Below are 15,668 nucleotides of genomic sequence, written 5' to 3' on the forward strand. Positions count from 1 at the left end.
CTCTTTTTAACCATGGTTTCCCACACCTTCTCTCTAGTCCGGCCCCGCGGTGTAGGGGGCAACGCGTCCGTCTGTCAGCCGGTGGCCCAGCATTCGATTCCCGGCTTAGTCATGGGTTTTTAATTGTAAATGATTAATATCCCTGGCCTGGGGACTGGGTGTTTGTGTTGTCCTTAACGTTCCTTTCCTCGCGTTCAACATTCTACACTTCCTCCATTCCAATTACACGCAAGTTCATATGACATGGTGCAAGTAGGGGCAAAAGATCTCTAGGTTGACGCCGAGAAGAAATAGCATTTTAATTTTTTTACACATCTCTCTGGGTACACTATCATATGCCTTTTCTATATCTATGAAAGTCATGACCTGATCCTTTCCATATTCCTAATTCTTTTCCATCAGCTGTCTCATGCAAAAGATTGGGTCTACTGCAGATCTTCCAATTCCTGAAGCAACATTGTTCCTCTTGTAACTCTCCTTCAATCTTTCTTCTCATTCTTCTTTCTAATATCCTTTCCAGTATTTTAAATACCTGCGATATGAATGTGATTCCTCTATAGTTACCACAAACTTCCTTGCCCCTTTCTTAAACACTAGCATTATTATCCCTTTTTTCCAGTCTTCTGGTACACATTTGTGTTACCATATACACCTTAATAGTCGGTACAACCATTGCATACCAACAGGTCCAGTAGCGCTTATCATTTCCACACTGAATTCAACCATCCCTGTTGCTTTTCCCATCTTCATCTCTTCTACCGCTAACGCCACCTCGCGAATTGTTATATCATTATCTGTTGTTGAGTCCTCACACTGTCTCTGTACAGTTGTTCACATTCAATAGCTTATCAAAATACTCCTTCCATCTTCTCTTTATCTCTTCTGGGTGTGTTAACAGTTCCCCATCTTCCTTTATCACTAGCTTTGTGATAACTCTTTCTGTCCTCTTAATTCTTATAAGTCCATACAGCATCCTTTTACTGCCACTTACATCCGCTTCCATTGTTGGTATAAAGTCTTCCCAACTCTTTTTCTTTTATTCTCCTACCACCTTCTTACATCTCCGTTTACTGTTGAGATACTTTCTTTTGCTTTCTTCTATTTGATCTTGGTTCCATTCTCGCCAGGCTGTCTTCTTTTCTTACACCACTTTCCTCACTTCCTCATTTCACCACGGTGTGTCCATTTCTTTCACCCTTGTAGATGTCCTGCCACAAACACTCTCTGCTGCACTAACAAATGCCTTTTCAAAACTGGCCCACTCCCCTTCTATATTTTCCACTTCAGTAACTGGGATTTGTTGCTCCAGTCTCTCATGAAAATCTTCCTGAACATTTTTGTCTTTCCATGCTTTTATTTTGCTTTCCCCTACCTCTTTTAGTTTTTAAATTCCTCCTAACCGTAATTTTGCCACCACAACTCTATGGTCCCCATCAAATTCTTCTCCTGGTAAAGCTGTCACATCCATCAACTTCCTGCGAGTTGTCCTTTCCACCAAAAAGTAGTCACTTACTGATTTTGTTCTGTCACACCACCCATATCTCGTAATTTCCCTGCTGTTCTTCTTTCTAAACCATGTATTCCCCACTATAAGTCGATTCCTTTCACAGAAATCCACCCGTTCCTCTCCTTCGCGATTCTTTTTCCCATATCCGTATGGTCCAAAGACTTCTTCCATTCCTTGTCTCTCGTTTCCGACCTGTGCGTTCAGATCTCCCATAATAACCACTTCCACACTTGAAATTTCTCTTTCTAATTTCCATAAGAATCCTTCATTATCATCTTCCCTGTTTCCCGTCTGCGGTGCATACACTTGTATGAAGTCCATCACTTCAGTCTTCATTTTTAGTCTAATCTTCATTATTCTGTCACTCACACATTCTACCACTTCAACATACTCCTCCAATTGCTTCGAAATGATTAGTCCCACTCCGTTTATTGCCTCTTGGCCACCACTCAAGTATAATATGTATCCTTTCCTCAATTTCTTCCTTCCGTTACCTTTCCAGTTCACTTCACTCAGCCCCATCATTTCCAACTTCTCCTTCTCCATGAAATCTACTACTTCCTCCGCCTTTCCTGTCAGGGTCATAAGATTTACTATTGCTATCTTAATGTAGGTTACTGGTCGCCCATTTCTCACAGTTTCCCCAGCACCCTGAGAACTGCACGTCACTTTAAGCAGGGGACGCCCTAGCCTTTTCCGAGGTTGATTTCCTAGTACCATACCATACACAAGCTATTATTACGATGGGGTCGCCACTCCCAAAAGTATTTTATACCTACTGCCAGGCGTTATCTTAGGCCGCTCCACTGGAGTACAGACGTCTTCTGTAGCCGCTCCTCTGGAGTACAGACGCTACGAGTTTCCCTCTTCCGACACCGATGCTGTACCAAAGTCCACCTTCTTCGCCACTGATGCCGTTGGTGTCTTCACCCATACCTTCGGCTTGGGCCCTCCATTTTTGTGACCCCTGGAGAGAGGGTGTCCCAGTATTTTAAAGCCCCCAGGAACTGGGGTGTCTGTTGGTCCGCGGGTTGTATTGGGTATTTCAACCAGCCCTATTGAATTGTAGGGTCCCCCTATCCGTCACCCGGGAACGCGCCCTTTAGGGGTTAGAGTGTTAACTATTACAACTAATTTGTGTCGCGAACCTACCTTACCCTAGCTAGCTGGTCTGTCGCCATAATACGCTGTGAAATTGTGAATCTCAAGGTTGGTCCACAGCCAAAACATACCCCGCCACACCAGAACAAGGAGACTTATATCGCATGCGTCAACTAGAAACTTGAATTCCGCTTGGGTAGCTCTCTTTCGCGCCTGCAAGAAAATCCGGCTCGCTGGTGAAAGCTGGACTGCCGTAATGCTGCAGAGAGAGTGGATCGTCGAAACGATGTATGTTTGCAGGTTTTTGCACATTCTAAGGAATAATATGAAAATGCTTTGCTCCAGCGGCGCTAGGGTAGGTGGAGATCACTGCACGCCACTGGCAGCCACTGTACCTAACACATTGGAGACCGTGTCTCTAGGTGGCATAAGGGCAGGCAGACCTCCATACTTTGATGGTTTAAAAAAATTTAGAATATAGTAGGTAGGTTGCAATTGTAACACGTATATATCATCAAAAATGAAAAGTGTATATTCTACAGATTAAAAAGTTCCATTAAGATCTATTGAATACTTTTCACATAACACATTTTACAACGGTATGCCTTTTTTAACAACAAAAAAGTCTGACAACAAAGTCCTATACATAATGAGCTTGAGTGCGAAATAGTTTGAAGCATTCAGGGACACAAAGTGCTACAGAACACATTGGATACCACCAGTATGTCTCTTTTCTCTTACTTTCCCATTTTTCCGCTTTTCCTTTATCTGCACAGGCTTTGCAAGTGCATCCAAATCACCAAAAGTACCCGGCGAATGTGAATCAGTCCCTGCTTCTGAATTATCATCGCTTGCGTCACTTCGTTCTAAATGATAATCCAGTCACATGAAGATCATGAAACATTAGCTAAATAAACTACAAAGTGCAAAATTACACCTGGATGGAGTATGATAGAATAGGTTATAAATACCTTCATCACTAACATGAAGGTCGAAATCAGGGTCTAGATATGAATCATCTACCTCTTCTACTGAACCACTGTCATCAAAAATCTCTTCTAAAATTTCTACAATTCCACCTTTATTCAATGATCCAATAATTATAGCAGAAACAAAACACAGTCTAAACACTTCGCACGATGTAAACAAAACTCTGAAAGCGCGCGCCTTGAGCAGATGGAAGCAAGGCTGGAAGCATGGAGTGTAGAAGGGAACTCGAGCAAAAATAAGCTGCTATAAGTTCGAGAAAACATCGAGAGAGAACACGAACGCACGGCATAGTTGTTATAAAAGTTCTTTAAAATGGTATATATACTTTCCGCCCGATTCTCGTTCTGGCTGTGTTGGCAATATAACAAATACGTGGGCCCGAGTTAGCCTCGATACACACTCGGGCTCGGTTTCCAATGTGTTTTAACTGTTACGAAACTGTAGCACCGGACTTCAATTATAAATACACTGCTGTGCAAAACTTTTTCTTACAATTATTTGGCTTAACGTCGCACAGAAATGGCGACGATGGGGTAGGAAAGGCCTAGGAGTGGAAAGGAAATAGCCATGATTTTAATTAAGGAAGAACCCCAGTATTTGCCCGGTGTGAAAATGGGAAACGACGGAAAACTATCTTCACATATGCGGACAGTGAGGTTCGAACCCACAATCTTCCGGATGCAAGCTCACACCGGCGCACCCCTAACCGCACGGCCAACTCGCCCGTGTGTGCAAAACTTAAGGACGAGATAGATAAAGCAACATCAAATATCAACTACTTGGTGGAAATGACTGAAAGTGCGGTAACATGTTGCCAGAGGTGTCCCACACGTGCATAGAAACCTGGCGTGAAGTCAGCACAACTATAGCGCCAAATGGGTCTGGTACCTCAGAACGAGGAATTTGAAGGAACGGGACAAGATAGTGTGAGTCAATCAGCGAGCTGTTACTGTGAATTTTGGTGGTGTTATTCATTAAAACAAGACAACATTTGGATGACTTTACACGGGGAAGAATCACCGGGAAACTGGAAGAATGACGAAGTGTGACGAGTGTAGTCCAAGATTTTGGTATTGCCCACAGCATTGTTTCACGTGCATGGGGAGTATTCCGAACCACATGCACTGCTGCTCGAAGGAGAGGAGGGGTTTGGTCACGGTCAACTACAGCAGCAGATGACCGCTACATTGTGCAACAGGCAAGAGAGAATCACGGTAAACAGTGGGTGCAATTACAACCACATTTAACAGGACTGCAAGGCACCCAATCTTACACTCCACAGTGGCACGGAGACTGCATGGGGGTGGTCTGTTTGCTCGACGGTGTTCCTTGACACCCGCACATCGGCGGCACCATTTGCGATGGCACCAATAGCACCGGGTCTGTCCCGGCGAGGAGAGGGGTCGCGTGCTTTTCTCATATGAGAGCAGATTGAGTCTAAGTAGTAATTCTACACGTACCCTCATCTGGCGAAAGGTGGGAACACGTAATGCACCAAGGAACATTATCGAACATGGTCATTTTGGTGGTCGAAGTGTTATGGTGTGGGGAATCATAATGTTACATGGGCGTACAGACCTCCAAATCTTTGAACAGGGTACACTCACCGGTCAACGTTATTGTGGCAGTGTACTCCTTCCCCATGTGCGTCTTTTTAAGGGGTGCATTCGGCCCTGACTTCTTTTTTATGGACAACAATGCACGACCGCATCGAACAGCGCATGTGGAGGAGTTCTTGGAATGAGAATATATTCGGCAAATGGACTGGCCTGCCCGTTCCCCCGACTTAAATCCCATCGAGCACGTGTGGGACATGTTGGACAGATGTACTGCAGCACGACCACATACACCAACGACCATCTAGCAGTTGTCAACCGCGCTGGTGGAGGAATGGAACGCCCTACCACAAGAACTCCGTTCCAGTCTTATGGCCACGTGGGAACACAATGCAGAGCATACATCACTGTCCGTGGTGATCACACACTCTTTTAAGAACCACGTCCCTCTTCTGTGATGTCCAGGGGACCATCATGTGTCGCAGTGACTTACGTGTATTTATTGTCTCTGTATAAAAGTGCTATTTCTGTTCGTCTCATCGCATATTCCTTTCAGTTGCCTACCGTGCCATACTGTAGTAGTTCTTCCTATGTATGGTTCAAGTTTCATCGAGCTATGTTACTTGGCAGTGACACAACATGCGAAAGTTACTTTCGTCCTTAAGTTTTGCATAGCAGTGTACATGCAATGTGATAGTGAGTCATTGTCTGACACAACTACTTACCAACGGTTCCAGTGTAGGTTGTCCGTTCTTTGAAAAGGCATACGCACTGTAATGCATCACACTTCCATAGTCATAGCCCACATTGAAGTCCGTCACAGTAGATGCATTATATTTCTTGAAGTTGTGTTCTCGTCCTGTAAGAAAAAAGACGAGATGTGTCTTCACATGTATCATGCATCGAAGGCAGTGTTTAATTCATCTTTCAGAATGAGAAGGTCAAGCACAGTTTCTGTTTGTGATAGCCTTCTCCTTCAAGTATGACAGAATGATATAAAACCTTTAACATTCTGGTGGGTAGACAACAACCACAATAATAATAATAATAATAATAATAATAATAATAATAATAATAATAATAATAATAATAATAATCCGTGCCCAGCGGATGAGATCATGTGTTATGGGGCTGCGTTTTATATCCTCATATGTAGAAGATCTATGCTTCATTTGTGGCTTCCGAGGAGTATTTGTGAATTCATTTTGAGTGCCGAATTTGTGGTAGTGTTATCTAGTGAATTTACTCTAGTTTCATAGTGTTTTGGTTCATATTTACTATTGATATTTATGCCGAAAGTGTCAGCCATCTTATTCATTGCTTTATTTATTCCATAGGTAACACAATCTAGAGAGTCACTCGATATCATTGACTAAACTATCTGCCCTAACTGGCACCCATTTTGTTTCTTTGCCATCGCTACCATAGAAACCACAAGAAGATGTGCATTCTACTTTCAATTCTTGGCGTTGTTTAGACCAAACAGCCGGCCCATAATGTCAGCCATCTTTAAGACAAGCAATGTGAGGCGTCTGTCCTCCAGAGGTACGGCCGCAAACATACTCCAGGAACTAAGCAGAGGTTGGATATGATCTTACATAAGATACTGGGATGGGGGAGCCTCAACCCCAACACGGCGCGTCCCTATGGCTGATAGGGGAGGTTCCTGTAGATATGCAGGACAGGTGTGAATAAGGTTCCTCCAAATAAACACCCGCGGATCAACTGAGGTAAAAGAAAAGGGTCAACGGTCTCTAAAGCAGAAGAGGAAGATTCCTAGTGGTTTAGAGGGCGGAAGAACCAAACTCTGGGGCTTACAACCTCAGTTTTAATTCGGAGGAGCAGGCAATGCCTACTCTCCCAACTAACTTCAACGTAAGGAAACACCTTCAGGAAAGACTACTCCAGGGGGCAGCCGGAAACGGAAATCCCCCACCGCCGTGAGCGGTGCAACCAGGCCTTTGTATTCTGGAGAGCTTGGAACGTCATGCAGGGAAGAGTCGGAGCTTCCCAGAACCTCCTCAAGGAAGATACGAACCAAGCAAAAACATCTGCTCGGAACACTGAACATCAACACGCTCCTAAAAGTTGGAAAATTAAAACAACTTACTGATGTTTTGAGAGAAAGAGATATTTACATACTTGCACTTCAAGAGACAAGATACCTTGATGAAAATCACATGTAATCTAATGGCTATAGAATTTACAAACGAAAACTGGCATTAAAAAACAACGCAAATGTAACGATCCTAGGTACGGCCTTTATGGTTAAAAGTAACATTCTGGAGTATATCATCAATTTCACCTCACCAACAGAGAGGATCTCGTTTCTGTCCTTTAGGTCTGGCAATAAAGCATACACGATCATTAATGCACATGCGCCGATAAATGACGATAACAAGAAAAACCCGGAGAAGGTAGATGACTTTTGGGAAATACGTGAAGACACAACGTCCAAAATTCCACAACACCATGTGAAAATTTTGGTTGGTGATTTCAATGCTCAGATAGGTAAAGAAAGAAGGTACAGGAAAATTGTGGGGGACTACCCAGCACATAACAGAACAAACAGAAATGGCGAAAGATTAATCAGTTTCTGCAGACATTTTAACTTGAAACTCATGTCTACATACTTCAAGGCACTCCCTAACAAGAAAAAACATGGGCATCTCCTAACACGTTGCTGGGGGAGTTTCAGATCGACCATGTTGCTATTACGACCAGAAACCGAAGGGAAATCTTGAACGTTAAGGTAAGAAAAAGCTTAAACATAGATTCGGACCACTACCTTTCGGAGATTAAAGTAAGATTCCAACCAAACAAACCCAAACAAAGAATCAAGAGGAAGCTTAGAACTGATGCAGATACTCTGAAACAAAGCAAAGAGACATATTTTGAAAAATTGTCGAAGCTGAATATGAACAGCTGGGAAGATATCAAAAACTCAATGTTAAAAGCAGCTGAAGGTTTGGGGAATCCAGCGAGGAAACGAAAACACAGGTGGTGGAATGAAAAGTGTGATGAAGCTTTGGACAGAAGACTGCAAGCATGGAAGAGGTGGCATTCCAACAAAACCGAGGAGAGATGGGAAACTTTCAGGGAAGAGAGGAAGAAAACAGCTAAGATCATACGATCAGAGAAAAGAAATTATGACAGAAGTAGGATGGATAAGATAGAAGATGATTTTTGAAAGAACAACACTCGAGCATTTTACAAAACCTTCAGAGAGGAACTACAGGGATACCAGCCATCAAGTTTGTGTTTCAAGCGGGAGGATGGTAGTGTAGTAACGAACAACAAAGAAAATTGTCAATTTCTCGCAGATTACTTCAAAATGTTACTGAATTGTGCAGAACCTGTGGAAAGATTGGATACGAAAAATCTATCTCAGGATAACCAAGAGTCCAAGCCACCGAGTCTAGAAGAGATCAAAGAAATAATAAATGAGCTTAAAAACAACAAAGCACCAGGTGAAGATGGAATTATTGCAGAAATGTGGAAGTTCGGAGGAGAAACTGCAGCAAAAGCAATCCACGCCGTCATAGGAGAAATCTGGAGAGATGAAAAGATCCCCAGTGTTTGGAAGTGTGCTCTTATACACCCACTTCACAAGAAAGGTCTCCGGACGAACATCAGTAACTATAGAGGCATCTCTTTACTCCCAATAACATATAAGATACTCTCTAAAGTACTATTGAGAAGAGTTGAAGAACAAGCAGACCATCTCATTGGTGAGTATCAAGCTGGTTTTCGAAAAGGAAGATCATGCGCAGAACAAATATTTAACCTGAAGAGCATTCTCAGAATAAGAGCTTTGAGAAGCCAGAACACCGTGGTAATAGTTGTTGATTTTAAGAAAGCGTATGATTCAATTGACAGGCAGACTCTATTTAACGTCCTAGAGGAATTCGGAATTGACAGGAAAACAAGAATGTTAATAAAACAAACCCTGACAGAAACTTTCTCAAAAGTCAAATTCTTCGGTGAAATTCCTGAACCATATGAAATAAAAACAGGAGTCAGACAAGGGGACTGCCTATCACCAATTCTCTTTAACATTTTTCTAGAAAAAATCATTACAACATGGTAAAAAGCCTTGGAAGTGAAAGGAATGAAGAGAATACATTTTGAGAGGAAAGGACAGAACTTAGAAATTAAGTGTTTGGCTTTCGCGGATGATCTTGCACTCTTGGCTCACAACCGAGAAAATGCCCAAATTATGCTGAATACTCTACATGAGATCGCTGAGAAAACGGGTCTCAAAGTGTCACATGAGAAGACGGAATACATGGAATATGGACATCAAGGGGAGAGACACTTAGAAGTGAAGCATGGGACTGTAAAAAGAACTGAGCTATTTAAATATCTAGGGGAAGGGATAGAACCTAATGGATTGGATAAAGAGGCGATTAGGGCAAGAACTAGAAAACTAGAATTGGCTTACAGGTTAACCCAGAACAGATACAACAAAAGAGCAATATCTTACAAGGCAAAACTTAGACACTACAGCTCAGTGGTAAAGCCAGAGGGTCTCTACGCTTCAGAGAGCCTGACAATGAATAAAAAGGGTGAGCTTCAAGATCTCGAAAAAAAGGAGAGGAGAATCTTAAGGAAAATTTTAGGACCGCAGAAAAATGCTGATGGGGAGTGGAGGAATAGAAAAAATGATGACTTCTATAAATACACCGAAAAAATCACTGTCAGCATGCGAAAGCGAAGGCTAAAATTCTATGGGCATCTAGAAAGAATGGGTGAGAAACGGCTAAGAAAATATTCAAGTAGATCACTGAACTAAAAGCTTCGACGAAGTGGGTGGAAGAGATAAAAAGAGATGCAATAGAAAGTGGACTTACAGTGGATATGGTTCACAACAGAAAAGAATTTAGAAGTCGAGTGGACAGCATCAAAACATTCCAGGAGAAACCACCAAAATGTAGACCCAAACTGGTCATATCTGAGAAAGAAAGGAAGATCAGAAGTGAAAGAATGAAGAGGTTCTGGGAAGAGGAGGAGGAGAAGAAGAAGAAGAAGAAGAAGAAGAAGAAGAAGAAGAAGAAGAAGACTTAAGTTCAATGCGGTCCATAGGCGGCCAAATTCGGAAACAATAATAATAATAATAATAATAATAATAATAATAATAATAATATGGCTTCAACTACCATGTGCAGGCATTTTGAATGACACCATCTACGCTGCCTGCGCGTCAATTTCGACGTTTCGTTTTAGTTTACCAGATGGTAGAGTAAAGCAAATCTCCGTTGAGCGATCTATGGCTAAGTTTTAATCAATTTTGTCGGGTAGACGGTGTATCACACATGTGTCCGCTGACATCTTTAACACGCCGGCATCGTACGACGTGGAGAATTGATTTTTTTTCGCCCTTCAAAAACCCGACTACGTCAGCCGGGTTTAAACTCATGATGTTGGGATCCAGAGCCCGACACTCTGCCACTAATCCACTGGGGGCTAACGTCCCACTATTTTTACAGTTTTCGGAGAAGCCGAGGTACCGGCATTTTGTCCCGTACGAGTACATTCGCTAAGTCTTCCGGCACAAGGCTGACGTACCTTTAGATATCACCGGACTGAGCAGGGGTTGATGGTGGTATTTGTTGTTTAAAGGGGCCTAACAGCTTGGTCATCGGTAATGGTACAAGGTGCAATTAAATTAAATGATAATTAAAACTTCAAAATGGTCCGCCTCTGTGGTGTAGTGGTTAGTGTGATTAGCTGCCACCCCCGGGGGCCCGGATTCGATTCCCGAGTCTGCAACAAAATTTGGAAAGTGGTACGAGGGCTGGAACGGGGATCCACTCAGCCTCGGGAGGTCAACTGAGTAGAGGTGGGTTCGATTCCCACCTCAGTCATCCTGGAAGTGGTTTTCCGTGGTTTACCACTTCTCCTCCAGGCAAATGCCGGGATGGTACCTAACTTAAGGCCACGGCCGCTTCCTTCCCTCTTCCTTGTCAATCCCTTCAAATCTTCCCATCCCCCCACAAGGCCCCTGTTCAGCACAGTAGGTGAGGCCACCTGGGCGAGGCAGTGGTCCTCCTTCCCAGTTGTATCCCCGACCCAAAATTTGAAGCTCTAGGACACTGCCCCTGAGGCGGTAGAGGTGGGATCCCTCGCAGAGTCCGTGGGAAAAACCGACCCTGGAGGGTAAACAGATTAAGAAAGAAAGAAAGAAAACTTCAAAATGTATCCACTGACTAGAATCTAAAACGAAAGATTAATATATGATCGTGAATCCAAAGCAATCAGTGAATCCAATTAAATTCTGAGATGATGCTTCATGTGTAAATGGGTCCAATGTCCAGGTAACCAGCCCCTTATAACGGTACTAATCACTGGTATGGCTTTTAGTTCCGGGAGTGTCCGAGGACAAGTTCGGCTCGCCAGATTCAGGTCTTTTGATGTGACTCCCGTAGGCAACCTGCGCGTCGTGAGGAAGATGAAATTCGGAAACTGCACCCCAGTAATTAAAACTGGGAGGACTTTTCCTATTTGTGAAACTCACAACCTGACTTTTATACTCGTTTATCATCATACCATTGCCTGCTGTCCATCTCACAACATTATAATAGATTATTATACATAATACACTTTCCGACCACAGTTTATTAATAAATTTAATACGATGTATCACCTCTGTATACAAATGAAACACACCAGAATTTTTCACTTCACTAAAGTGTTTATATCAGAAAGAAAGCAGATCTATGACATAGGTCCTAGCTAATTTATTAGATGAGGCGATTAGAGTAATAACGGCAGATCCAAACTGCCATTGAATTTGTGGATGAGAGTAGGACTGTAGACTCCTGCAGCAGACTGACAGACTTTTGATTAGACCGTCAGAGGAGAGTTGCGTCAGTGGATGAAGAACGTGTAACGCAACTCCCGTACAACTGTCCTAAACAAGTTGGGTTTAACTTGGGTTGCGCTGCGTTGTACCTGTGGACGAAGGACCTAATTGTAACTGAGTAAAATATTTCTCAGATAACTGTAATTCAGCCCAGTTACTTTTATTTGGTATTTTTCCCGTCACTGATTATCATCTCTTTTGACAATGAAAATGGCCATTCCTGAACCATCTCACACATTCGAACCAGCAAATGAGGTACGAACTAACGTAAAAAAAAAAAGCAACATACTGGTATGATTACAATAAAAGGCACACTAATAAAGATAAGTTTCCTGACCGTAAAGTTCAGCTTATTGTTGACAGTAAAACTGCGACATTTGCATTGAGTTTCTTATGTTGCATTTATTATTCATCCCGTTGCTATTTGCAATATATAAAAGCATAACTTTATATAAAACTTATGCTTCGTGAATGATTAGAGCAATAAATGAATAAATGAATATTTTTTTTTTGCTATGGGCTTTTACGTCGCACCGACACAGATAGGTCTTATGGCGACGATGGGAGAGGAAAGGCCTAGGAGTTGGAAGGAAGCAGCCGTGGCCTTAATTAAGGTACAGCCCCAGCATTTGCCTGGTGTGAAAATGGGAAACCACGGAAAACCATTTTCAGGGATCCCACTATCGGCAGCCCTGAAAATGGTTTTCCGTGGTTTCCCATTTTCACACCAGGCAAATGCTGGGGCTGTACCTTAATTAAGGCCACGGCTGCTTCCTTCCAACTCCTAGGCCTTTCCTCTCCCATCGTCGCCATAAGACCTATCTGTGTCGGTGCGACGTAAAAGCCCATAGCAAAAAAAATAAATAAATAAATAAATGAATATTTATAATAATATTATTGTCTCACTCATTTTCCTTGAATTTCTCTCTTACTGATGTGTGGTCTCACTCGTTCACGTAAAAGTGACCCGTTGTCGTGATTGTATCGACATCTTGGATGCCAGGAAGGGAATAATAATAATAATAATAATAATAATAATAATAATAATAATAATAATAATAATAATAATAATAATAATAATAATGTCACTGCCTCTTCCTTTTCAGTCCTAGCCCTTTCCCACACTTATGTAGCAGAAATCCTTCCATGCATTAATGCGACGTTGAACCACTAGGAAAAACCATTAAGGCTACCCGCATGTCAATGTCGATGTTCCATTTTACTCTAGCAGATGGAAGAGAAACCGGAATTCTGTTGGGCGATAATTATATGGCAGATTTTTAATTAATTTTGTTGGATAAACACCAAGTGTGTCACCAGAGATCTTTTACATTCCAACATCATACGACATGTAGCGTCGAATTAACAATTTCTCACCCTTCAAAAACCCGACTGCCTCTGCTGGGTGTAAACCTGGCATTTTGGAATCCGAAGGCCGACACGCAACAACTGATCGAGAGAAGGAGCAATAATAATAATAATAATAATAATAATAATAATAATAATAATAATAATAATAATAATAAATGTATTAATGTTATGTTGCAACCACATGAATGGTCGTCCTTTCAAATCACACATGAGTTTAAGATGTAAATTTATGTTACGTGACACATATCACCCATACTTTAAAAGAACCAATAAAACAAGTCTCAGAGACGTAGACCTACCTGTCTTAATATTTTCCCAGTGAACTTTGATGTATTCATCTCTATTATGAGCACTCTGTTGATGGTAGAAACCGAGGGCGTGCAGGAACTCATGAACTACAATGCCATGATGTACGCATCCTGGGTTCTGGAGGTTTATGACTTGTCCCCTGCCATGCCGTCCGACATATGACCAGCAACCGGTCTTGTTCCCAAGGACCATCACATAATCGCTATCAGTCTTCTTGTAAGGACGAAATTTAATGCACGTCTTATCATGGTACTCATCTAGGGCTTCCTTAATTGTTGCTATATCTTCTTTAGCTATAAGTGAATGATATTATATCAAACAAATAATTATGATAATAAATTTCATAGCAGTCAGCAGTTAGAACATCTATATACTTACAAAAATCCTTCTCATTTATATAATAAGGTACAATTCCATTTGGCCAGTATCTCTCTTCATCCTGAATTGCATTTCGTATGTCAGAATCATCTGAGAGCATTATATCTCCTTCGAATAATCCGCTCATCTCCCAGGCATTCCCCCTTTCTTGAGGTGTCCACGTTGATACTTGATCAGCTAAAACAAATTGAAAGGTTTCTTTATAGTTCACGACCCAAACAGTGTTAATTTGTTTTCTCTCTGTTTGTGAGATATGAAGTAAATTAGAACACAGCCTCTATAGAAACTGTGAAAATTGTTAAACAGATTTAAGTTTGAATACAGGCAATTCCGTCTGGTCGTAGTGTAATCTGCCAGAGAGAGATCAAACTTGCTATATGCTAGTAGTTTTGCCTTTGGAACCAGATGTCCCCAGCAACAAATGTCTAGTGCTACCTTGTGTTTGGTACTGTAACTAATTATCGAGAATGTTTGTGTTTGGAGGTTTGGTAACCTAATCACCCTGCAATTGTTTATTTGTTATTTTTGAGTTGTCATCACTATTATTAAGTTTACCCTCCTATCAAATATATCGTTCTTAAATTCTAACCCACCAATAAAAAACTTGACATTATTGTTCTAAAGCTATCCGCCAGCCCCCAATAAAAGCTGGGTGTTTCTTGAGCTACGAGGTCTTCTGTATTGTATCTTTGAGTGTTCTATGTGACTGAGGGGTCTCCTTCGGGAGATGCTGGGACGGGGGCTGGCCTGAGAAGGTGGCATCACGAGGTAAAGGTAGAATTTTTCATCTTAACTATGTGTGAATAAAGGGAAGATTCCAGCGTTACCTCCTTTGAACGTACCGGTTAGGTCGACCTACGTTTACTTTAACTATGTAGGGCTTTCTCTTGTGACTTGTTAAACTTAAAATGTAGGTTTTCCCCGACAGTCTTAGGACTTTAAAGGTTATCACTCCTAATGCAGATTTTGTAAAATGTAAGGACGCACGAGTGTGTACCCTCGTTTCACTTCTTCAAATTTTGTATTTGGGTGACTAAGTTTTATATGCTCTAAATTCATCTACCTTTCTTTCGGACTTTAGTTTTGCTTTCCTTACTCACCAAGTAATATGGCCTATCCACTGTGGCATCGGCCCTTATGCCCTCTTAGGTGTTTCTTTAGCCTTTAACTTTGCAGTACTTGAGTGTTTTCCAGCCTCCGTAATTCATATTTTGTCCTCGACCTTTCTCTTTAACCATTAACTTATTTTTCCTGTTTATGGCCGTGAGTTATGGACTTATGCCTCTGTAAAACTTCTGGATCTTTCGATCCTTTCTTTGAATGCGGTTCCCCATTATATTAGGGAAGTGAGTATACTAGTTGTTTAAGCTCTTAAGAGCACGAAGTATTGTCTACCTTAAGTTTTAAAATGTAATCTCCTGGCCCCATAAAGGGCGTTTGCAACCTACATTGTAAAATGAGTTCTTGGGTTCGAAACCCTTCATATCCAACTTTGTTCTAGAAGCTACGGCTTCTTTCTCCGACCTGTATTTATTCCATTTTCTTTTCTCGGTTAGATAAAGGTTAGCCTTTCTTTATAACTTTTAAGTTT

The 15,668-nt window shown here is 41.7% G+C and overlaps 1 protein-coding gene across 1 annotated transcript in view; it reads right to left on the reverse strand.

The window, feature by feature from the left end:
* LOC136863123 (hatching enzyme 1.2) overlaps positions 1–15,668 on the reverse strand; it is a 50,848-nt gene that overhangs the window by 14,593 nt on the left and 20,587 nt on the right. The window contains exons 3-5 of the mRNA XM_067139465.2: positions 14,078–14,254; positions 13,690–13,992; positions 5,880–6,013 (exon numbers count right to left, since the gene is read on the reverse strand). Coding sequence (XP_066995566.1) covers positions 5,880–6,013; positions 13,690–13,992; positions 14,078–14,254 — 614 coding nt within the window. The remainder of the gene's footprint in view (positions 1–5,879; positions 6,014–13,689; positions 13,993–14,077; positions 14,255–15,668) is intronic.

This window comes from Anabrus simplex, chromosome 2 (assembly GCF_040414725.1).
Source record: "Anabrus simplex isolate iqAnaSimp1 chromosome 2, ASM4041472v1, whole genome shotgun sequence".
In the NCBI taxonomy this organism is placed as follows: Eukaryota; Metazoa; Arthropoda; class Insecta; order Orthoptera; family Tettigoniidae; genus Anabrus; species Anabrus simplex.